The sequence below is a fragment of the Ornithorhynchus anatinus genome, chromosome 5 (genome assembly GCF_004115215.2).
Source record: "Ornithorhynchus anatinus isolate Pmale09 chromosome 5, mOrnAna1.pri.v4, whole genome shotgun sequence".
Lineage (NCBI taxonomy): Eukaryota > Metazoa > Chordata > Mammalia > Monotremata > Ornithorhynchidae > Ornithorhynchus > Ornithorhynchus anatinus.
Genome location: NC_041732.1, coordinates 75,683,797 through 75,706,499, shown reverse-complemented (window position 1 = coordinate 75,706,499; position 22,703 = coordinate 75,683,797). Strand labels below are relative to the sequence as shown.

The 22,703-nt window shown below is 52.0% G+C and overlaps 1 protein-coding gene across 2 annotated transcripts in view; it reads left to right on the top strand.

The window, feature by feature from the left end:
* ARHGEF16 (Rho guanine nucleotide exchange factor 16) overlaps positions 1 to 22,703 on the top strand; it is a 49,108-nt gene that overhangs the window by 8,073 nt on the left and 18,332 nt on the right. For both annotated transcript variants that reach the window (XM_029064352.1, XM_029064351.1), the window contains exons 2-6: positions 3,989 to 4,550; positions 7,965 to 8,010; positions 9,321 to 9,493; positions 17,016 to 17,072; positions 19,299 to 19,459. In XM_029064352.1, the coding sequence (XP_028920185.1) occupies positions 4,011 to 4,550; positions 7,965 to 8,010; positions 9,321 to 9,493; positions 17,016 to 17,072; positions 19,299 to 19,459 (977 nt within the window). In that variant the 5' untranslated portion in view covers positions 3,989 to 4,010. The remainder of the gene's footprint in view (positions 1 to 3,988; positions 4,551 to 7,964; positions 8,011 to 9,320; positions 9,494 to 17,015; positions 17,073 to 19,298; positions 19,460 to 22,703) is intronic.

Here is a 22,703-nt window from a genome sequence, read left to right as displayed (position 1 = left end):
CAGCGGGATGACTGTGAAGTTTCAGCAAGCTGGAGATTACCAGAACCTTGAAATGCTTTTTTTTTGCTCAACCGTCATGGCGAGTGAAATCAAAATCTGGTCTCTTTATGAGTGTATTTTCCTCAAGATATAGGCACCTTACTATACACTTATTCCAGCTACCGGTTTAATGGGTATTTAAGATGTTTATTAATTCATCTGCACTAAGCACTAGGGGACAAAATAATCAGATCAGGTCCACTCCGGTCTCACATAGAGTTCACAGTCACAGAGCAGGTGTGTATTCCCATTTCATAGGTGAGGAAACTGAGGCTCAGAGAGGTTAAGTGACTCTCTTAAGGTCCCCCAGCAGACCGGTGGCAAAGCTGGGACTAGGACCTGGGTCTCCTAGCTCCCTACCCTGTGCTCTTTCCTGGGCCATAGCTTCTATCTAGATTTAGCCTCTGATGTCCCAGATCCAGTGATGTCACGGGTTTGAAATGGGATCTGAGTCTGCCAGGTGACTTTTGGTGCCTCAGATTTCCCCACTGATGAAGCAGTGAGAATCGCGTGTTTGTGAGAAGATTTGGGAACAGAAGGCTCTTAGTCAAAGCCCCAGCCTTGAATATCTGACCCCCATGTCAAGAGCACGCAGGGCTTATTGTGCCAGCTTGCCTGCCAGCCCCCATGAGACCCAGAGCCTACATGTATTAGGGTTGAGAATAATGATGGCATTGTTGGCCAGGATCTGTGTAGGCTGCACCCTCCAAAAATCCCAATCTGTGGCATCTGTGTTCCCATTTCATAGATGGGAAAAACCAGGGTCCAAAGAATCTTAAGCGACTTTCCCAGGCCCTGATGGTGGCGGAGCTGGGAACTGGAAGCTGGGCCTCCTGCTTTTCCTCCCCACATGCGGTACATGGGGGTGGCCCCACCTCTTCCCTGCTGCCTCAGGGAGTTTATTACTCTGAGGTGGGAATGAGTGAAAGCGAGGGTGGACTGTCACAGGGCACCGGGAAAACAACAGGTGCCTGATCTCCTGTTCTGACTTGAATCATTTCAAAATGGACTTTTCTTGATGAGGGCCTTGGCTCTGAACTGAGCTTCTCGGCCTTTGATCTGACAGAGCTCCAGGCCCACCTGGGCAGCGGGCACAGAATCAGGCTGCAGTGTGCCAGGTAGCTTCTCGGCCACCAGTGGCACCATCAGCTCCCGCAGAGGGCGGTTTGGGCACGGGAGGCCACCCTGGGGTTGGGGTGGGACAGAGCCAGCCGCGTTCCCACTTCTCCCATTCTTCCAGCCGGCAGGATGAGTTCTCCGGTTTGGCCCCGGGCCTTCAGGGGTGGCTCCAGTAAGTCCTGAGCCTGGGCCCAGTTCTAGTACTCCCCCCGCCCCGTCCCTGATTAGAAAGCTCCCGGGGCACCTGTGGGTGATAAATCCATGCTCAACTCTGGAAACTGACCACCGCTTAGTGAGGTGCATTCCCTGGCCTGACTGGTAGTCAGCATTTCCTGAATGGTCCTGGTGGGAAGCAGGTAGCCTGGATGTCCGATCCCGGAAAGACCATCGTCCAGAAAGGCAGCGTCGTCACTTGAGTAAAGAGTTGGAAAAAGCAGATGGCTTAAGGGAAAGAACATAGGACTGATAGTCGGGAGCCCTGAGTTCTAACCCCAGCTCTTCCACTAGCCTGCTGTGTGAGCTAGGGAAAGCCATTTAACCTCTCTGGGCCTCTGTTCCCTCAACTCTTCTAATAGAGATAAGAGATCTGCTCTCCCTCCCTTTTAGATCTTGGCCCCATTTTGGGCAGAAACTGGCTCTGATTTGATTTTCTTGAATTAGCCTCAGTGCTTAGCACAGTGTTTGGTGCCAAAAAAAGTGTTAACACAGTCACCATTATTACTGATTAGGAAAGAAGTGGCCAAGAATCCCCTCAGTTTCTCTTCCCAGATCTCGAGCTGAAGCTTCCAGTGTGATTGGTCTGTGTTCTAGCTGTGGGAATAGGGATTGAGTTTTCAATTTGGCTGAACTGGGCAGACCTGCCCTGCTATAGACCCTGATCATCTCAAGAACAGAGATCGAGTCTTCTAACTCTACTAGGCTCTACTAGTGCTTAGTGCAGTGCTCTGCACAACAGTAGATGCACAACATGATATGATTGATAGGAAGGCAGGCGAATCTATTTTAACAGACCCAGAAGCCAGGTTTGGGGGAGACTTGGGCATGGGGAAGTTGGAAATATTTTCAAGGTGGATTGAATTCCACGGAGAGTGATGTGGACAGTAGAAAACCTTGTTTGGAGGGTTTTGTTTTAAAAGAGTTTAATGTAAAAAGGATTCACGGCAGGCCCGTATTCATGGAGGAGAATCAGTTAGTTCATCAGTGATATCTGTTGAGGCTCTAAGGAGTGCAAGACACTGGATTGAGCACTTGGGAGAGAGTTGCAGACATAAGTCAGTTTTCCGGCCTTAGGGCTTTAAAAGGGAAAACTGGGTGGTGCGGGAGCCTTGGTTTTTTCTCTGCCCAGTGACTCCCTGCCCCTTCCCATCAATGGGATCAGAGTAGAGTTTCCAGCCTTTGTCCACCCTTCTGAGGAGGCACTGAATCTAAAGGCCCAATTCTGGGGCTCTGTGCCTTGTTTTCCCCAGCCTGTCTGGGAAATGTGGCTAGCTGAGGGAGGGCTAGACAACACCAGGTGAGATCCATCTCCATGGGCCGACCTGGCTCCAGCCCATTAGAGTGGTTGCCCCATCCTGGGGCAGAGAGGCCCCCCGTTGACCAGTGGGGGAGGAGGTCATTGCCGATTGGTTCCCTCAGGCCCACTGGTGTCATTCCCCTACAAGAAGAGCCAAGCAGCAGTAACGGCCCTGCAGCTAGGGTCCATGCCAATAATGAGGGGCCGGCGCAGCTGCGATGGCTGCTAGAAGGTGGGCCAGGCCTCAGAGACGTTGAGCTTCACAGTGTCCATGAGAAGACCAGCCTTCTTCAGTTGAAGCAGGTCCTCGGGTGTTCAGTTCAGGGCGTTGCCCGCCGGGGTGTTCAGTTCAGAGTGCTGCCGGCAAGGCTGTCCAGAAGAGAGAGCTGCCTGTAGGGGTGCCCAGTTCCAAATGCTGCCCACAGGAGCACCTAGGAAAACTTCTGAAGGTGATGATGATGGATCCATAAGGGGAGGCCAGCAGGGGTCAGCTGGGAAGACTAGACTGCAGTGATTAGCCCCAACTCTGCAGTCCATTTTCCCCTCATCATTTCACCTCGCCATCTCACTCTCACCACCTTCAAAACCTTATTAAAAATACATCTCCTCCGAGAGGCCCTCCCTGACTAAGCTCTCATTTCCTCTTCTCCAGCTTCTCTCCGCATCTCCCTTGCACTTGGATTTGCACCCTTTATTCAGCCCTACAGCACTTATGTACATTCAGTCATATTTATTGAGTGCTTACTGTGTGCAGAGCACTGTCCTAACTGAAATGTATCTATATAAATGTCTTTCTCTCCCTCTAGACCGTAAGCTCTGCGTGGGCAGGGTACTCGTCTTCCAACTCTGTTTTATTGTACCCTCCCAAGCCCTGAGTACACTGATCTGCACACGGTAATTATTATTATTATCCAGTGCCATCGAGTTGTTTCCGATTCACAGCGACTCTGTGGATATATTTTCTCCAGAACGTCCTGTCTTCTGCCATAACCCGTATGCTTGCTTGCGGTTCTTCCATTATCGCTGTTATGGTTTCTGTCCATCTAGCTGCTGGTCTTCCTCTTCCATGTTTTCCCTGGACTTTTCCGAGCATTAGTGTCTTCTCCAGAGAATTAGTTTTCCTGTTGATGTGTCCAGAATATGCTAATCTAAGTTGAATCATTTGGCCTTCCAAAGACCACCTTGGCTTAATTTGCTTCAAAACCCGTTTGCTCCAAAGTACAGTAATTGCTTAATAAATGCGATTGATTGATTTATCTCCGGGCCAGGGTGAATGAGTCCGTGTCCTGATCTCTGTGTTACCCCCTGCACCCCTAGGTCCTCACCCTCCGGCAGCAACATGGCCCAGAGGAGCTCGGGTGGCTCGTCGGACGAGGTGTCCAGCCTCCTGGGCCACCAGGTCCACTCCAGCCTATGCCTCGACACGTCAGGGGACCCACCCCCGGAAAGAGCCCAAGACAACGCCGCCTTCCAGCCTGAGCCCCGCCCCCCGGTCCAGCCCCACCAGATCATCCTGAGCACAGAGAGCCCAGCGGCACTCAAAGTGGGAACGCAACAGGTGATCCCCAAGGCCCTGGCGGTCGCCAGTAAGCCCAAGGGTCCAGCCCGGCACCAGAGCTTCGCCTCGATCAAGCTGAGCAAGGAGGCTGCCCGCCGCAACCCCAAACTCCTACCAGGCCCTAGCTTCTCCCACGATGACCTGGACCTGGACATGAACTCGGGAGGCAAGCTGCAGCGGAACTTGCGCAACCAGTCTTACCGGGCAGCCATGAAGGGCTTGGGGATCCCCGGCAGGGTGGCCCCGGCCGTGCGGCCCGTCAAGGTCCTGACAGAGGAGATCAGCCCGGCACCCGGTGCCCGTATGCCGGCCAAGCACAAGGTAGGGTTAGCCGTGGGCTCTTCTCTCAGCCGGGGCTTGACTCTCTTCCTCCTCCCCTTTGCTGGCCGGCGAATAGTGGGGGCGGGGTCTATGCTTAGGGGTCCATCCCTATGGATGGAGCAGGAGTGGGCAGCATGGCCTCTTGTGGGTAGGTTGCCCACGGGTGGGCCCTTAGGCGATAGCGGACACCTCTCCTATCCAGGGACGCGCCGACAAAACACTGGACTGTCTGGACTGTTGGACAAGTGGCCATGATGGTTGTGGGGCAAGGAAGACTGGGGAAGAGCCCGGCAGGCTTTTCTGCTTTATCCTGTTTCACCCCAGACTAGGGCTAGGGGCTGCCTGGGCTGGGTCAGCAGGCGGTGGTGACAGTGTCCATGGGGGTGAATGCAGAGGTCCAGGAGGTGGCAGCAAGCAGCAGAAATGGAGGGAGATGGGCAAAGAGTTGCTTTGAAGTCAGAACACAGGCAAAGCCCTCTTGAGTCAGGGGCCCCCCAGCCCCCATCGGTCAGCCCCCTCCTGCCAGTCCCCCTCCTCCGCCACCCTCAGTCAGCCCCGTGGTCAATCCACCCACTGAAAAAAAATCCAGGCCTGCCACCTCAGGATGGAGCAACATGGGGTAATAATAATTATGGTACTTGTTGAGCTCTTACTATGTGCCAAGCACTGTTGTAAGTGTTGGGGTAGATACAAGTTAATCAGGTTGGACAGAGTCCCTGTCCTACACAGGGCTCACACTCTTAAACCCCATTTTACAGATGAGGTAACTGAGGCCCAGAGAAGTGAAGTGACTTGCTCAGAGTCACACAGCAGACATATGGAGGAGCCAGGATCAGAACCTATGATCTTCTGACTCCCAGGCTCATGCTCTATCCACTAAGCCACCCTGCGCTACTGGGGCTGCGGCGGCTGTGACCAAAGAGACTGCAGATAGTGGGAGCTAAGGCTGAGGGCACCTTCTCTCCCAGTTTGGGAACACCCCAATCCCAGAGCTTTTTCTTTTTCCCGAACCTACTTACAACCTGTTCTACTTTCTTCCAGCAGTGGCTTGATACCTCGAATTCGTGGCGTGCCGTCCATTTTCCCTAAATCATTGTCACCTGTGTACCTCATTTTACCCTGCCCGTAGCTTCCCAGGTCCCTCCACCTCAGACCCATTGGATACATCTGTCTGGGCCAGGTAGAATGGAGAAAAGGCTCATTCTCCTTTTCCCCTTTAATTTTCCCTAGGCTGGCACTTGAGGGGATTGTGCATCATTCAGCCAGGGATAGGGTCTTTAGAACTGAGTATCCTAACTTTTGCTCCCAGCCCACCCCAGGGTCCCCAGTGTTGGGGCATCCACCTGAATGACCAAGGGCATTAGAGACTTTTTCCCCCCTTCCCTGAGCCTTTACCTCACTGCCACCCTGAGGGGCTTGCGGCCAAACCCATGTGTCTGGGCAGGTGGACAGTGGGGCTTGGGGATGGCACAGAGCCCTTGGGGCCTTGATGCAGCGAGTGAGGCAGGAGGCCACCATCTCCTGGCCAGAAGAGCTACTGCCCCAAGCTGCCTGAGGTCCCTTTTTTTAAAAATAGTATTTATGTGCTTACTAGGTGTCACTCACTGCTCTAAACACTGGGGTAGACACAAGATAATCAGGTTGGACACAGTCCCTATTCCACATGTAGCTCACAGTCTTAATCAGCATTTTACAGATGAGGTAACTGAGGCACAGAGAAGTGAAGTGACTTGCCCAAGGCCAAACAGCAGGTGAGGGGAGGATCCGGGATTAAACCTAGGTCCTTCTGGCTCCCTGTCCCATGCTCTATCCGCTAGGCCATGCTGTACTGGTATTATGCTCCCCAGCACCAGAGAGCTCCCAGGAAGGGTATCCTTAGACCTGGGCAGAAACATGGATTCTTGGGCCTGCTGCTGATCCAATTGCTGTTAGCTTGACCCAGGCAGACCTGAGAAGCCCCTGATGGTAATGTTAATCATGGTTTTCATGAAACACTGTGCCCAGCACTGGCCAAAATGCTGGGATTGGTATAAATTAATGAAATTAGACCCAGTCCCTGTCCTGCTCACAATCCCAGAAGTAAGGAATTTGGGTTTCTTGTCCTCACAGTAGAGATGAGGGAACTGAGGTTGAGAGGTGAAGTGACTTACCCAAGGTCACCCAGCAAGCTGGTGGCAGAGCTTGGCCTAGAACATAGATCTCCTGGCTCATAAGACCCTGTTCTTTCTACAAGTTTACACTGCCTCCCCCTAAACCTTAAAGGCTCAATTCCACCCCAGCTCCAAGCCACCCTTCTAAATCACCAGAGTCCAGCTCCCCCAGCCCAGCCTCTCTTTCTCCCCAAGGTTCATCACTTCTGAAAAGGGGTTGTCGAGTTGGTCTGCCTCAGCAGAAGGTGATTCAATCCTGAACCGAACTGGTTCAAGGGAAGACCAGCCTGTCCTGTCCCAGAACTCTGTGGGCTGCTCAGCAGCCATGGTGGCAGATGCTTTATTGCAAGCCCCAGAAGGCCTCTGCGGAAGGGGTGGAGTGGCCAGGGAGGGGAAGACGGACGAAGGAGCGGAATTGTCCCCATGGGCCTCTGGGAAAGAGGCCTGGTCCCTCCCAGCTCAGTCCCCAAGAGGAGTGGCCAGTTCCAAACAGCTGTGGTTGCCATGGTTCTGCTGCATGGGTCCCAGTACCCTCTTCTCTCCCTCCCTCCTGCCTTTTTTTTTTTAATGGTACCTGTCAAGTGCTTAACAGGGCTTAACTATGTGTCAAACACTGATCAAAGTGCTGGGGTAGGTAAAAGTGAATTAAGTTGAGCAGTGTCTCCGTCCCTCATGGAGCTCACAGTCTAAGTAGGAGAGAGAACAGGAGAACTGAGGTTCAGAGAAGTTAAATGACTCATCCAAGGTCATACAGAAAGCATTTAGCAGAGTCAGGATTAGAACCCAGGTCGTCTAACTCACAGGCTGATCCTCTCCTCATTAAGGCATGCTGCTTCTGGCCTCTTGGGCATCTGACTCTCAGCCTCACCCCTACCTCCTGGCCCCTTGGACCCCTGACTCTCAGCCCTGCCTCCATCTCCTGCTGCCTGGGCTTGATCTTGGCTCTTTCTGGCCCTGCTCAGGGGCTCTGGGGATCTGGTTGGATTCCCTGGGGAGGAGATGCTGGATATCCAGCCCAGGGAAGACTGTGGTTTCACCCCACAGCTGGTGTGGGGGGCAGAGGGATGGGGGGTTGCCCTGCATTGCCCCAATATTACGAATCCAGGGGCACTGCCCCCAATCCACAGTTGTGGACTCAGGCACCAGGTGCTATCAGCTGCGATTCCACGGAGAGGAGGATTTGGATTTATCCTGTAATAAAGAGATTCCCACTCCCCCCCCCTTCTTTTTCCAGCTGTACTTAAGTCTCATTCTGTCATTGCAGAACACCCTGGGAAGGAAGCGGCCACAAAAGGGTTCCTTTAAGGATGGTGAGTCTGCCCTCCCCTGCCATTCAGTCCTAAAATGCCACACCTGACTGGGCTTCCAAGAGCTCATGTCGGCCCTCTCCCCGCCTCCAGCAGGACCAAACGTTCCCGATTCCCAAGAGACAGTTACTCCTTTAAAGTTTCCAAGGGAAGTCAACGCACTAATAATAATGATTTTGGTATTTATTAAGTGCTTACCATGTACCAAGCACTGGAGTAGATACAAAATAATCAGGTTGGACATAGTCCCTGACGCACTTGGACCCCAATGTCTAAGAAGGAGAAAAAGCAGATATTGAATCTCCACTTTACAGATGAGGAAACTGAAGCCGGAAAAAAATTAAGTGACTTGCCCAAGATAACATGGCAGATAAGTGGCAGAATCTGGATTAGAACCCAGGTCCTCTGCCCTCTGGGTCCCATTCCTAGGCCATGCAGTTTCTGCCTCCCTGTTGCCTCTTGAACCCTCATAGCCACTGACGGGTCACTTGAATCTCTCCTGCTGCATTCATTATGTCCTGTCTCAGATGGGAGCAGATCCATTCCTTGTTCTCCAGCCCTGTACTCTATCTCCCTTCAAGTGGTCTGGGGTTAAGACGACCCCTCCTGCCTCCACCTCCCCCCCGTCTCCGCCTCCACTCGGCCTTCTCTTCCTCCCAGCGGCGAAACCCGGCCACTCCAGCCTCTCCCTCTGGGCTTCCAGCTTGGGGAGCTGGTCTCTTCTGGGCAGCCTGCTGCTGCAATCCCAAGTGCAGCCTTGGCCCCGCTGCCCTCGTGGGGAGAATTTGGAGGAAGGGGTGGAGGGCAAAGGAGAGTTGGAGGTAAATGTGACTGCAGGAGCTGGCCCGAAGAGTGGAGGCTGTCCCACTAAGGCCAGGAACGGAGCCCATGGACCCATGGGGGCCTTGGCAGTGGTAGAGGCTGGGGTAGGGTTATGGGGAGTGGGACCTGGGGGGGTCAGTCTCCCCAGCACAAGCGGAGGCCGGGGGGGCAGCTCTCCTCACCGTCCTAGAGTACGGGGCTGCTGTGCCAGACCTCGTACGTGTCACATTCGACACTTGGGTGCCGGCCTACCACTCCACTCCCACCTACCGGCTCGTCCGTGCCTGAGCCCTGCCTGGCCATGGGGGCCACCCCGCCTGGGGAAGGCCTGTGGCGGGCACTGCTCCGCCGGCTCTCCAGCTTGGGGTCTTTCCACTGGGTCCCTCCGGAAGCTGCGGCCACAATCCCAGCAGCAGACAAGGGTCCCGAGCCCCGGGGGATGCCGGTCTCTGAGGGCCGGGCGGATCACGAGACACCTGCCCTCCCTGCAGACCCCCGGTTCTACCAGGAGATCCGGGAGAGGGGCCTCAACTCCACCAGCCACGAGTCTGACGACGACCTCCTGGAGGACAGCTCCACTCTGGATGGGTCCCACAAGTCAGACCCGGGCATCGTGGTGAAGAACTACCGGCCCACCCAGATCACCTGGAGCAGGCTCCCCGAGGTACGTTTGCACGGGAGGCCGTGAGACGACCGAGTCACGTAGGTCAGACCCCCTCCTTCCTCTTCTAGCTGACCCTCTGGCTCCTTCCAAGTTGCTAGTCAGCCTGGCTTTTCCTCTCCAGAAACTAAAATTAAGGTAATTGTGGCATTTGTTCCAACTCTATGCCATCCCCATTGAGGGCTGTTTCCTTGGGTCACTGAAGCTGTATTTTTCCTCTCTTTCTTTGCCTTCCCAAGCAGGCAGGGAAATGATACAGTGGTTGGTGGTGATTTGGGGGTCCAGCATGGGTAGGCCACAAGGCAGCCTGCTAACTCTATCTGATTGTACTTTCCCAAGTGCTTGTTACAGTGCTCTGCACACCGTAAGTCATCAAATGCGAATCTTATCACCATTTTGCAGATGAGGAAAAGTGAGGCCTAGAGTTGTTTCATGACTTGCCTAAGGTTCCACAGCAGGCCAGTGGCCAAGCACCCAGATCACTTGAATCCCTCCTGCTGCACTCTCTCCTTGTTCCCCTTTTGTCTGGTCCCAGATGGAAGCAGACCCATTCCCTGCTTCCGATCCCAAGGTCTCACCCCTTGGCCACATAGCCCCTCGTGCAGCCTGCAAGCTATCTGGGATCCAGTCTGGTCACAAGTCCATAAAGTCACGGACTGGCTTCAAAATGAATTCAATCTGGTAGTGCTGGGAAATCTGTAAAAATATCTGAACCTCTGTAAATACAGGGTAGGGGGTGGGCTCCATCACCTCTGCTGCTATCTTCTCATTTGAACTTGCGGATCTTCCTTCTCATTCTAATCAACAGTATTTATTGGGTGCCTACTGTGTGCAGAGCTCGTTTGGAGTGCAGTAGATCTGATAGACATGATCCCTGCCTTCAAGGAGCAAACAGTTCAGTCTTAGCCCCTGCTAACTGGGTGTCATAGCAGTGAGGGCTGACTAGGAGAGAAGACCCCCCTCCACAACCCTGAAGGAGTTGATAAAACAGCCCTTCCCCACCCCCTCCCACCCTCTTGCTCCCTACGGTGGGGAAAAGCTGCCAGTTGTTCACTTTATCAGTAGTATTTATTGAGCGCTTAAATGGTAATGCAAAGTAGTGAACTAAGTGCATGGTAGGATACAGTAGAGTTGATAGTCATGATTCTGCCCTCAAGAACCTTACACTCCTGGAAGGGAGACAAGCATTAAAATAAATTGTTATTATTATTATTAACTGCTGTCAAGTCATTTCTGATTAATAGCGATTCCATGGGTATACTTTCTCCAGAACGTCCTGTCCTCTGCCATAATCCGCAACCTTTCTGATGGTTCTTCTGTTATCATTGTTATAGTCTCTATCCATCTAGCTGCTGGTCTGCCTCTTCCACATTTTCCCTGGACTTTTCCTAGCATTAGTGTCTTGAGACTTAGTCCTCCTGATTATGTGTCCAAAATATACTAAGTCAAGTGATTTGGCCTTCCAAAGACTACTGTGATTTAATTTGCTCCAAAATTCATTTGCTTGTTTTTTGGGCAGTCCGTGGTGTTTGCAGAAGCCTTCTCCAAATTGCTGGTAGGGGAAGTAATGGAGTAAAAAGATATGTCTGTAAATTCAGCAGGGAGGTGTGAGTATCCAAGTGCTAAAGTGATATGGAAGTGCTGAAATGGCAGTAGTGGGGAGAATTGGGAGATGGGACATTAATCAGGGAAGGCTTCCTGGAGGAGATGTGATTTCAGATGTGCATTGAGGATGGGGAGAGCAGTGATCTGGCAGATGTGAAGGGGGAGAGAATTCCAAGAAGAAGATAGGTTATCTGGAGAGGAGTGTAAGGTGGGAGCTGAGATTTAGTAGGAAAGAAACAAGGATAAGTAGGGAGGAGAGAGCTGCCTTAATGCCAGTGATGAGGAGTTTTTGCTTGATGGGAAAATGAATAGACAACTACCAGAGGGTTTTGAAGAGTGCATAGACGTGAAGAGAATGATGATTAGGGAAAATAATCCTGTAAATTGAGTGAAGTATGGCCAGGAGAGGGGAGAGACTGGAGGCAGGGAGGTCTCTGAGGAGGACGATGCAGTGGTCAGGTTGGGATCAGAATGGAGACTTTTTGTATGGAGGAGAAAGGGTGGATTTTGAAGAAGTTGTGGAGTAACAACCGATGGGATTTGGTGACAGACCGAATATGGGGGTTGAAGGAGAAGGGGGAGTTAAGGATAATGCAGAGGTTATGGGCTTGCGAGACAGGAAGGATGGTGCTGTATTCAACTGTGATGGGAAAGTTAGGTGGAGGTGGGTTTGGGAGGGAAGATCAGTTGAGTTATAGTCATATCAAGCTTGAGGTGCTGATGGAACATCCAGATAGAGATGTCTTGGAGGCAGGAGGAGATGTGAGTTGGAAGGAGATCGGAGTTAGTGAGGTCTCGTCTTCCAAGCCTGGGCCCCTTACCCTCTTTTAATAAAGGCCGTTCTCCTGTCACTTCTATCCGAGTTGCCCACTTTATTTGGGCCCCATTCCCCAGGGGGTGCCCCCAAACTCTGCCTGGTCCAGCCCAATCACCCCCTCACTCCTCCAGCTGGCCTTCCCTTGACCCGCCCGCTCCTGGGGCTTCCTCAGCTGTAACCTGTGCTGCCTTGGGCAGCAGCCAGGCAAGGGACCCCCTAGCCCTGGGTGAGATGAGGTGAAGCCATGAGGTCAGGGTTGCCAGTGGCTGAGAAGACAGGTAATACTGCTAATAGTAGTTACTGAGTGTCATCTGGGTGTGGTGCACCGTACACCAAGTTCCTGTACAAACTCTAAGCTCCTTGTGGGTAGGTTTCATGCCTGCTAACTCTATCTGATTGTACTTTCCCAAGTGCTTGTTACAGTGCTCTGCACACCGTAAGTCATCAAATGCGATTTGTTCTATCAAGTGCTTGAGTGGTATAAAACTATTAGCCAGAACCCTAAGCAACTCTTCCCCGCCTTCCTCATCTTCAGATGACGCCCATTATGTGAATGGAGCTGAGTTTGTTAGGTGGGTCCCCACAGGCCCTTGTCCCCTGAGAGAGCACCATTCTCTGCCAAAAGACCTAAAGAGCTAGAGATGCAAACCCCCAAAATAAATAACTTTCTCATGCTCGGGGTCACATTTTATTCCCCGCGGTCCATGTGAGTGCAGCCCATAGGACTGAGTAATGTTGGCCACTTCCTTTTCCTCCCAGACAGTACGCTGAATGGCGGAAAGCAGCGTGGTGTTATGGATAGAGCACAAGCCTGGGAGTCAGGTCATGGGTTCTGATCCCGGCTCTGCCACTCATCTGCTCTGTGGCCTTAGTCAAGTCACTTCACTTCTCTGTGCCTCAGTTACCTCATCTGTAAAATGGGGATTAAGACTGTGAGCCCCATGTGGGACAGGGACTGTGTCCAACCTGATTAGCTTGCATCTCCCCAGGACTTAGAACAGTGCTTGACATTTAATAACCGCTCAACAAATACCATCATTATTGCTATTATTTACTCCCAACTCTACGGTTATCTTGGGGAGCTGGTTCCCCTAGCAGTGGGGATCTTCCTCCAAAGTACATCTGAGTTACATGTGTGCCCGAGTGCTGCGGAGGGAAATGAATAAATAAATGGAGGAGCTGGGAGATTGCTGCTAGGCTGGTCATCGGGGAAGACCTGTGGGAGGAGGTGGGGGCTTCCTCCCACCTCTTTTCCTAGTGAGGTTGAGCCCGGGTATTCAGAGCAGGTGGCCAAGGCCGTGGCTGTTGCACACGGTACCTCCCTACTCAGATGGTGTCCCCGAGGGGCTAGAGGCATTCTAGCTGGTTCTAGCTGGGCTGGTTCTCCATTTCCCTTCTTCTCCCTGGCCTCTCAGGAGCTGACGGAGATGGAGGGGGTGGCCAGGGGAGAGCCACCCCAGGCTGCCTTGGGCATCGCCACCATTCCAGCTCTGCCTGCAGAATGCAGGGGCCGAGAGAGGGAGTGGCAGGAGAGAGCAAACGGCACGAGGGAGACGGGTGGGGGGAGACAGCGAGGCTGTCGAGCCGGAGCCGCTAGTGGGGAGGCTAGTGTGCAGGACTTCTGGGTTCCCCTCCTCAGCTTTTCCCCCTCCCACCCAGCATCCCGGTGAGACTGTCTCCTCAGTACCAAGGTCTCTTCTCTGTGGGATCACCCTGCCCCCTTCTCTCCTTCCCTTCCTGTCCCCATTCATATTCCTCTCTCTCTTTCCTCCCTGATGCGTGTTTCTACTCTCTCACTGGGCACAGGGACTGCTGCTGGGACTTCCCCTGCCATCTCCTACTCATCCCTATCACCCTTGTTTATTTCTCCCTCTCACTGTCCCCACCCCCTGGACAATCACAGAATGATTCACTTATGGGAAATGGAAAGCTGAGTCTGGTGGAGGAAAGGCCTCTCTGGGATCGGCATGTGGAGAATTCATCTTGTCCCTCCCAGCGAAGGGCTCGCTGAGGTCCTCTCTCTTGTGATTCCGGTGAGCGGGCTGGGAGAGACTGCAGAAGGAGTCGGCCGAACCAGGAAGCTGAATCACCCCCTCTCCCTTTGGCTCTCAGTGTCTGAGGGACCAAAGCTTCCTCATCTCCCAGTTAAGGGCTCTGCTCCACTCAGCTTGTCAAGCTCAGCAGTGCATCGTCAGATCCTACTGGGAGTGTTTGTTTAGGCTAGGTGGCGGCGAGCCGTGAAACACTGCTGGCTGAGGGTATTGAAGAGTTTGGGCCGTGGAGCCAATGACCCTCTGCAGGCTGAACATGGAGTCCCCAGGATATTCTCCCCTGCCACACACACACACACACACACACACACACTCTCTCTCTCTCTCTGTGCCTCTCCCTGGGGATTTTCAGAATCCAAGAAGCCAGAGCCTCCTGATGTTTCTGCCCATCAGGGTTTGGGATGAAGGGGACCTTCATTTCATCTCCCCTGAGGTCGCAGAAGTTCAGTAGATCAAGTGTGTTTATTGAGCACCTGCGGTGGGCCAAAGCACTATGCTATGCACTTGGGAGAGTATATCAGCAGCAGCAGGACACAGTTCCTGTCCTCGAGGAGAGCTCAGTCTACTGGAAGAAGTGGTGGACAAAATAAATTTGTAGAGAGCGAGAGCAGAAGGAAGAGCAAGGATATAGTAAGGAGAAACATTGGGGTGAAAGTGAAGAAGGTGAATAAAGAAGTCCTGGACATAGACTGAGCTATACATTGATGTGTAATTTAAATGCCAGGATAAGTATAAAGCCTTAAGGGGTAAGGGTGACTATTGGGTGGACCTCATCTGGGGTGTCAGGGATTACTTGGGGAAGTAATTTCTGAAGGAGGTGGGATTTCAGGAGAGCTGGAATCTGGCTAATTGAGGATTGAGGCAGTTTCAAGTACAGGGACAAACAGTGTGAGTGGGGAGTGGGAAGAGTAAAGAGGGAGGTGCAGTCAGAAGGGGAGCCTGGAGGAGGGATGAGAGGGAGTAGCAGGTGAAGAGAACCGACCTGCAAGATGGAAAGTCTTGGGCCTGGTTGGGATGCTGGGGGAGTTGGAAGGACCATTGCCTGCGTTGCAGCCCCGGTGCTCCTTTGGGGGCAAGATGGGGGTTGGCGAGGCTCAGAGTGGTATGACTTTGATACACTCACCCATCCTCTGGGAAGAGCTCCTTCTCTGCCCCCAGTAGCCCCAGCTGCCAAAGGGGTAGGCCCTTCCCGCTCACCGACCCCCCGGCACAGCTGTGTGCCTGGCGGCTGCAGAAAGCCACCTGGAGGAAGGTGGAGACCAGCAGACCCAGTGAGCGTGCCACGGGTGGGTCCCGGTGGGTGGTGCCGTGACTCACCAGCGGAGGCCGGGGAGGAGGGAGTGTGTCTGGGCAGAGGTCACAACTTCCAAAGGTGCCGCTGTGGGCCAGACCTCCTGTTGGTGTTTCCCTAGGCTCTGAGGGAAGGGGAATTCTCCCGCTGGGACTTCCTGTTTGTTGTTTCTTTCTGCCAGTATCACTCCCAACACCCCCACCTTGCCAGTCTCCAATCCTGGGGGTGGGCATCTGTTGCCTGCTGCAGCAGAGAGCTCACCTAGACACGCTCGAGGACAGAACTTGGCCGGGGTCCCGAGCCACAGGGATGGGTCAGCGCTGGGCCCAACCCAGCCTGGGTCATGGAGGTTCAGAAACCACTGCCCTTTCCCTCCCTGCCCTCCACCCTTGGACTAGGCTATAGGACATCTGAAGAGGTCAAAGTCAGCAAGGAGTAGACTTGTCCCTCATTTCCCCACCCTACCCGTGGGCTACCGCCTGGCTATTTTTCCTGTTGGATTCTTCACTGTCCTATTTGTCCTCTCTGGAATTGCTGAATCTCTCTCCAGCCGTGACTGCAGGCCCATCCCTCTGGATCTGAGTGGCCCAGGTCCGTGGGGTGTGAGGGGAGGCGGGGGCAGGAGGCATGCCCGGGACGTGTTTGCTCAGTCGAAGAATGCGGAGGGGGGTGTCCACCTCAGCTGCCTCAGCCTGGGTGTGCTGCTGCCTTGGCTGGGGAGGGAGGGCTCCTTGGACAGATTTCTCTGCTTCCTCCTCTTCTCCCTGGGACAGACATTTCCCGCCCTGCCACTTTGCCCCAAAGGACTGGTAATAATAATAATGATGATTATGGTATTTATTAAGCATTCACTAGGTGCCAGGCACTCTACTAAGAGCTAGGATTGATACAAGCAAATCAGGTTGGACACAGTCCCTGTCCCACATGGGCTCCCAGTCTCAATCCCCATTTTACAGATGAGATAACTGAAGTTCAGAGAAGTGATGTGACTTGCCCAAGGTCACAAAGCAGACAAGTGGCAGAGCTGGGATTAGAACCCATGACCTTCTGACTCGCAAGCTTGTGTTCTATCCATTACACCCCGAACCCTGCTTCTCACTATGCCATTCTGCTTCTCATGCTGATTGATGCCCATTTTGGGTGGTGACAGCTGTCAGGGGGGACCTCTTAGCCTTTGTGTTCTCATCAGTGGAAGCCTGGAAAAAAAATCCAGGATCCCTGTTGTTGTACTCAGACCCCTGCTGAACTTGGGCCACCCCTGCCCCATGGATAATAATAATTCTGTTATTTGTTAAGCGCTTACTATGTGCCAGACGCTGTATTAAGCACTGGGATGGATAGAAGCAAATGGAGTTGGACACAATCCCCGTCCCGCATGGGGCTCACCGTCTCAATCCCCATTTTACAGATGAGATAACTGAAGTACAGAGAAATGAAGTGACTTGGTCAAGGTCACACAGCAGACAAGTGGCGGAGTTGGGATTAGAACCCATAACCTTAGACTCCCAGGCCCGTGGTCTATCCACTATGTTATGCTGTTCCTACTACATCATGCTTCTTCTACTATGCCATGCTGTTCCTTGGATGGTATCGTGAGTTCTTGTCAATCAAGCAGTGGTATTTATTGAGGGCTTACTGTATTTTACTAAGCATTTGGAAATGTACAGTTCAGAAGAATTGGTAGATATAATTCCTGCCTTCAAGGAGCTTACAGTCTAGGGGGGGAGACAGACTTTAACATAAATGTGTCTGTGTATGCAGGTCGTGGAGGCTGACCTGCTGAACAAGCTGTCCCCCGAAGAATGCAAGCGGCAGGAGGTAAGAGAAGCCGGTCGATCAGTCAACCAATCAACTGGTATTTATTGAGCACCAAACGAGTGCAGAGCACCTTACTAAGTGCTTGGGTTGTGTTGGGGTTGGATTGGCTTTAAAGCACTTATTCATGTCCACCTACATTACCCCTCCTTTCTGACCTCTCTACTCTCTTTCTACAACCCAGCCCACATACTTCAATCTTCTACTACCAACCTTCTCACTGTACCTCGTTCTCAACTGTCTCACCTCCAGCCCCTTACCCATGTCCTCCCCCTGGCCTGGAACTCCCTCCCCTTTCATATCTGACAGACCACCACTCTCCCCACCTTCAAAGCCAAATTAAAATAACACCTCCTCCAAGAGGCCTTTGCCAACTAAGTCCTCATTTCCCCTACTCCCTCTCCCTTCTGCATCACCCTTGAACTTGGATTTGCAGCCCTTATTCATCTAACCTCTATCCCGCAGCACTTATGTACATATGTGTAATTTACATTAATGTCTGTTTCCCCCTCTAGACGCTAAATACCTTGTGGGCAGGGAATCTGTCTACCAACTTTGTTGGTACTCTCCCAAGCTCTTAGTGCAGTGTTCTGCGCATAATAAGCACTTGATAAATACCACTGATTGATTGATTGAGTCCAGTGACCGAGCATGGACCATCCAACAATCCCGACTCTCCCCTCTCCATCCCTGACTTTACTTCTACTATATAATTCCTTTCAAACTCAAAAATGACCCCTCTTGCAGCAGGGGGAATGGGGATATATATATATATATATATGTGTGTGTGTGTGTGTGTGTGTAAGTATATAGGTAGAGCCAGTAACCCATTCAGTACCTCTCACCCATGAACTGAATTCAAACCATTTTTAAATTGGCTGATATTTCTGGCTGCTTCATCTTCCGATGAATTCCTGATTCTTTGCACTCATCTTCTGGAGGAAGCAGCATGGCCTAGTGAATAGAGCACGGGCTGGAGTGTCAGAAGATTCTGGGTTCTGATTCCGCATCCACTGTTTGTCTGCTGCATGACCTTGGGCAATTTACTTAACTTCTCTCTGCTTCAGTTACCTCATCTGTAAAATGGGGATTAAGACTATGAGCCCTATGCAGGACATGGACTGTGACCAACTTGATTAGCTCGTACCTACCCCATTGTTTAATGTAATGTCTGGTACATAGTAAGTGCTTAATAAATACCGTAAAAATTTTGAAAAAGGGTTTCCTGCTGTTTGTTCTGAACCAGCCACCTATATGTTCATGCCCTTCCCTCTGCCTGGAACTCCCTGATTCTTCAAATATCTTCCCATTTTAAAAACTCTCTGGAAATCACATCTCCTCCATGAAGCCTTCCCAGATTAATCTCTCATCTCCTCAGGCTATATCCCCCAACTGCTACTTCAAATCTTCTGCGCTACATACACAGTTAATATTAATAATAATGATAATGATAACTGTGATATTTGTTAAGTGCTTACTATGTGCCAGACACTGTATTAAGCATTAGGGTAGATACAAGGTAATTGGGTTGGACACAGTCCCTGTCCCACATATTATTACATAGGGCTCAGTCAAAATCCTCATTTTCCAGATGAGGGAAATGAGGTACAGAGAAGATAAGTGACTCACCCATTACAGCAGACACGTGGCAGAGCTGGGATTAGAACCCAGGTCCTGCTGACTCCCAGGTGTGTGATCTATCCACTAAGCCATGCTGCTTCTCTTCACAACTTCCTGCAGCCTTTGTGCACATATCCATAATACTGAAGCACTAACTCATAAAGAGACCTCCTATTCTTCCTTTCTCTTCTCTGTAAATGATTTAGTGTTTATCTTCCTTGCTACAGTGTAAACTCCTTGAGAACAAGGATCATGTTTACTATTGTATTCTTCTGAGTGCTTAGTAGAGTGCTCAGCACACAGTGGGTGCTCAATAAGTTCTGTTGATGATGGGATGGGATTTGGAGAACAGTGATTCCTTGGTCATCCCATCTGCTGCCTTTCTGGCTCTTTAGACCTAATCCCTGAGACACAGACTCAAATCTGGGGCCGGGGGTGGTGGTGATTCCATCCCCAGTGAGGGTTCCCTCTGGGCCCACAGAGAATCTGGGCTCAGGCAGCCCCATCTTGGCTTTCCCTCCCTGCTGTGTCAGTGTATTCTGGTTGACCTCGATGGTGGGTGCGAGTGTGTCTCTCCCTCCGTTTCCTGCCACTCCATCTGTCTACTAGGCGATCTTCGAGATCATCACATCGGAGTACTCCTACTTGCACAGCCTGAGGATCCTGGTGAGTGAGTTCCTGAAGTCCAAGGAGCTTAGTGCCACCATGACACAGATGGAGCACCACCATCTCTTTTCCAACATCACGGACATCCTGGGCGCCAGTCAGAGGTACACCCACTCCTTGACCTCACTGTCCTGCCCTTTTGAGGTGCCTTGGTCCCCCGAGACTCTTGTCGGTTTTGGGACGGTCCCTATAGCGCAGGATTTCCACAGCTGGGGTCTCATAGATTTGGTTGACACTGCTGTCCATCAGGACTTTAAAAACACAGAAAGAAGACCTTGAACAGTGACCACTGCTGGGTCACATTGGTCCATCCAGCTGAGAACTCTGTCTCTGATAGCATCACCAGGATGCTTAGGGGAGTCATGTGTACCCACCCTCATGCTTAGGGATGCTCTGTCCAACACTCCCAACTCTCCCCTCTCCATCCCTGCTCTCCTTCCTTTGTTCCAGCACAAATATCCAACACCCCTAACTCTCCCTCCCCACTCGTTTTGCCCTCCGTAACCCAGCATAGACCATCCAACACCCTTAACCCTTCCCAGTCCCATCTTGCCTTCTAGTGACCCAGCACAAATCTTCCAAAAATCCCTAACTCTTCCTTCTCCATCCCTGACTCTGCTCCATTAATCCAGCCTGGATCATCCAACACCCCTATCTCTCCCCTCATCACTGGCTCTTCCCTCAGTGACCCAGCATAGACCATTCAACACCCCTAACCCTCCCCATCCCTACCTTGCCCTCCAGTGACCCAACACAGATCATCCAGGACCCTTAACTCTGCCCTCTCTTCCAGTGACCCAGCTTGGTCCATGCAACGATCTGACTCTGCCCTTTCCATCCTCGACTCTCCCTCTAGTAACCCATCATCATTCATCTAACACCCTGACTGTGCTTTCTCCCTCTCTGACTCTCCCTCCAGTGATCCAGTATGGTCCATCCAAAACCCTGACTCTGCTTTCTCCATCCCTGCCTCCCTCCCCAGTGACCCCATAGAAAATGGTAGAACCTCGCTTTGAACCTGCTGTGTGAATGGATACCACATACTTAACCCCTAATGGGGGAAAAAGGGTTTCTGTCAGTTCTGAACCTGCCCCTTCCAGATCCAGTGGGGGCCCCTTGCCCAACTGCTGTGTTTGGCCTCTGGGGAATAGCAATTTCCTGTCTGTCCTTGGACTTTGCTCGTGTCCACTGCCCTGTTGTCAAGATTAGAAGTCACAGCAGTTGCACAGCATCTTCCAGTGCTTACTTTGTGCAGGACACTGTACCAGACAGTTTGGAGACTACAACACAACAGCATAACAGATACATTCCCTGCCCACCACAAGCCCAAATGCTCCTGTGAGCATTTTTCCATTTACCCCGGGCAGGGCCAATCAGTAGTATTTATAATAATTATGTTGGAATTTAAGGGCTTACAATGTGCCAAGCACTCTTCTAAGTGCTGGGGTAGATACAAGATAATCAGATTGTCCCACGTAGGGCTCACAGTCTTCATCCCCATTTTACAGATGAGGTAACTGAGGCACAGAGGAAGGGAAGTGACTTGCCCAAGGTCACTCAGCTGTCAAGTGGCGGAGGCAGGATTAGAACCCATGACCTCTGACTCCCAAACCTGTGCTCCTTCCACTAAGCCACACTGCTCCTCTATTGAGCACTTACTGTGGGCAGAGGACTGTACTAAGCGCTTGGGAGAGTACAGTACAACAGAGTTGGTAGACATGTTCCCTGCCCACAACAGGAAGTGTTTTCCCCCACCGCAGGAGTGAGGACAGCAGAGGTCTAGACCCATGGAGGTTTGGGCAGGGGTCAGCGGGGGCTGCAGCCATCCTCACCACCCCAAAGGCTGGGGCTTTCTCCACCCCACACCCATACTGGACCTGCTTACTACCTCTCACTCACTTCCCCTGTGGTCCCCTGGGACATCTGGGAGTAGTTCCCAGGCCCGGCTCCAGCTGTGTCTCCAGGAAGTGTGGGAGGCACCCGCCCTCTGGGTGGCTCTCCAGTCCAGGTCCCGTAGAGTGTGTGTTTGTTTTTCTCGACTCTGGGGTGGCGGTCGGGGGGGAAGAGAGAGAAGGAGAGAGAGAGAAAGAGAGAGAGAATGTGTGTATGTACACGCGTATACTCTCCCTCACCCCATCCCTGCCTCAGAACGGGATAGTCTGAGCCCACCCCTCGCCCGTGTTCTCCTGGGCCAGGAATCTCGGTGTCTGACCGGGGATATGAGTCTCTGAACAAGTTCCCCAAAGGCCCCTAAATAATAATGTTGGTATTTGTTAAGTGCTTACTATGTTCAGAGCACTGTTCTAAGTGCTGGGTTAGATACAGGGTAATCAGGTTGTCCCACATGAGGCTCACAGTATTAATCCCTATTTTATAGATGAGGTAACTGAGGCACAGAGAAGTTAAGTGCCCACAGTCACACAGCTGACAAGCGGCGGAGCCGGGATTCGAACCCATGCCCTCTGACTCCCAAGGCCGCGCTCTTTCCACTGAGCCACGCTGCTTCTCTAATGCCAGTGGGTGGGCAAGGCCCCCAGCCATTCAGGAGCTGAGGTCGAGAGGTTTCCGTGAGGAGAAGGCATACGGACGGTTGACCTCGGAGCCCAAGTCCTGGTCATCCCATCAATCGATTGATGGTATTTATTGAGCACTTGAGTATAGAACTGTACGAAGAGTTTGGGGGAGTACAGTACAAAAGAGTAGGTCAGTCAGTCGTATTTATTGAGCACTTAATGTGTGCAGTGCACTGTACTAGAAGCTTGGGAGAGTACAGGACAACAGAGTTGGTCAGTCAGTCATTTATTGAGCGCTTATTGTGTGCAGAGCACTGTACTAAGCGCTTGGGACAGTACAGTACAACAATGAACAGACACATTCCTTGCCCACAATGAACTTTACAGTCTAGCGGGTAGACACGGTCCCACTGCAAGGAGTTCACAGTCTGGAGAGCACTGGCAGCGGATGCTGGCCGGCTGGGAACGCCCCTCACAGGGTGTGGATGCTTGGGAGGACACAGCAACAATAGCAATAATCCGCTTGGGCCATTCGGGCGCAATTAGAATAATTAGACGTTGGAGCCCAGAAGGAGACTTGTTACTGAGAAGCAGTGGGGGTTTTCCTGTGCCTAGCCTAAACACCAGCCTAGGTCGCTGGGGCTTAAATGTCCTGGAATGTTTCAAGGGCTTTTCTGTCTTCTAAGCATTTTCACATCATTTAGCCCTTTTTGCCCTTGAAACAGCCCTGGGATTACTCTCCCCATTTTACAGATGGGGGAACTGAGGCCCAGAGAAGTTAAATGACTTGCTCAAGTTCCCGCAGCAGGCCAGTAGTGTCCCACCCTGTGTGGTC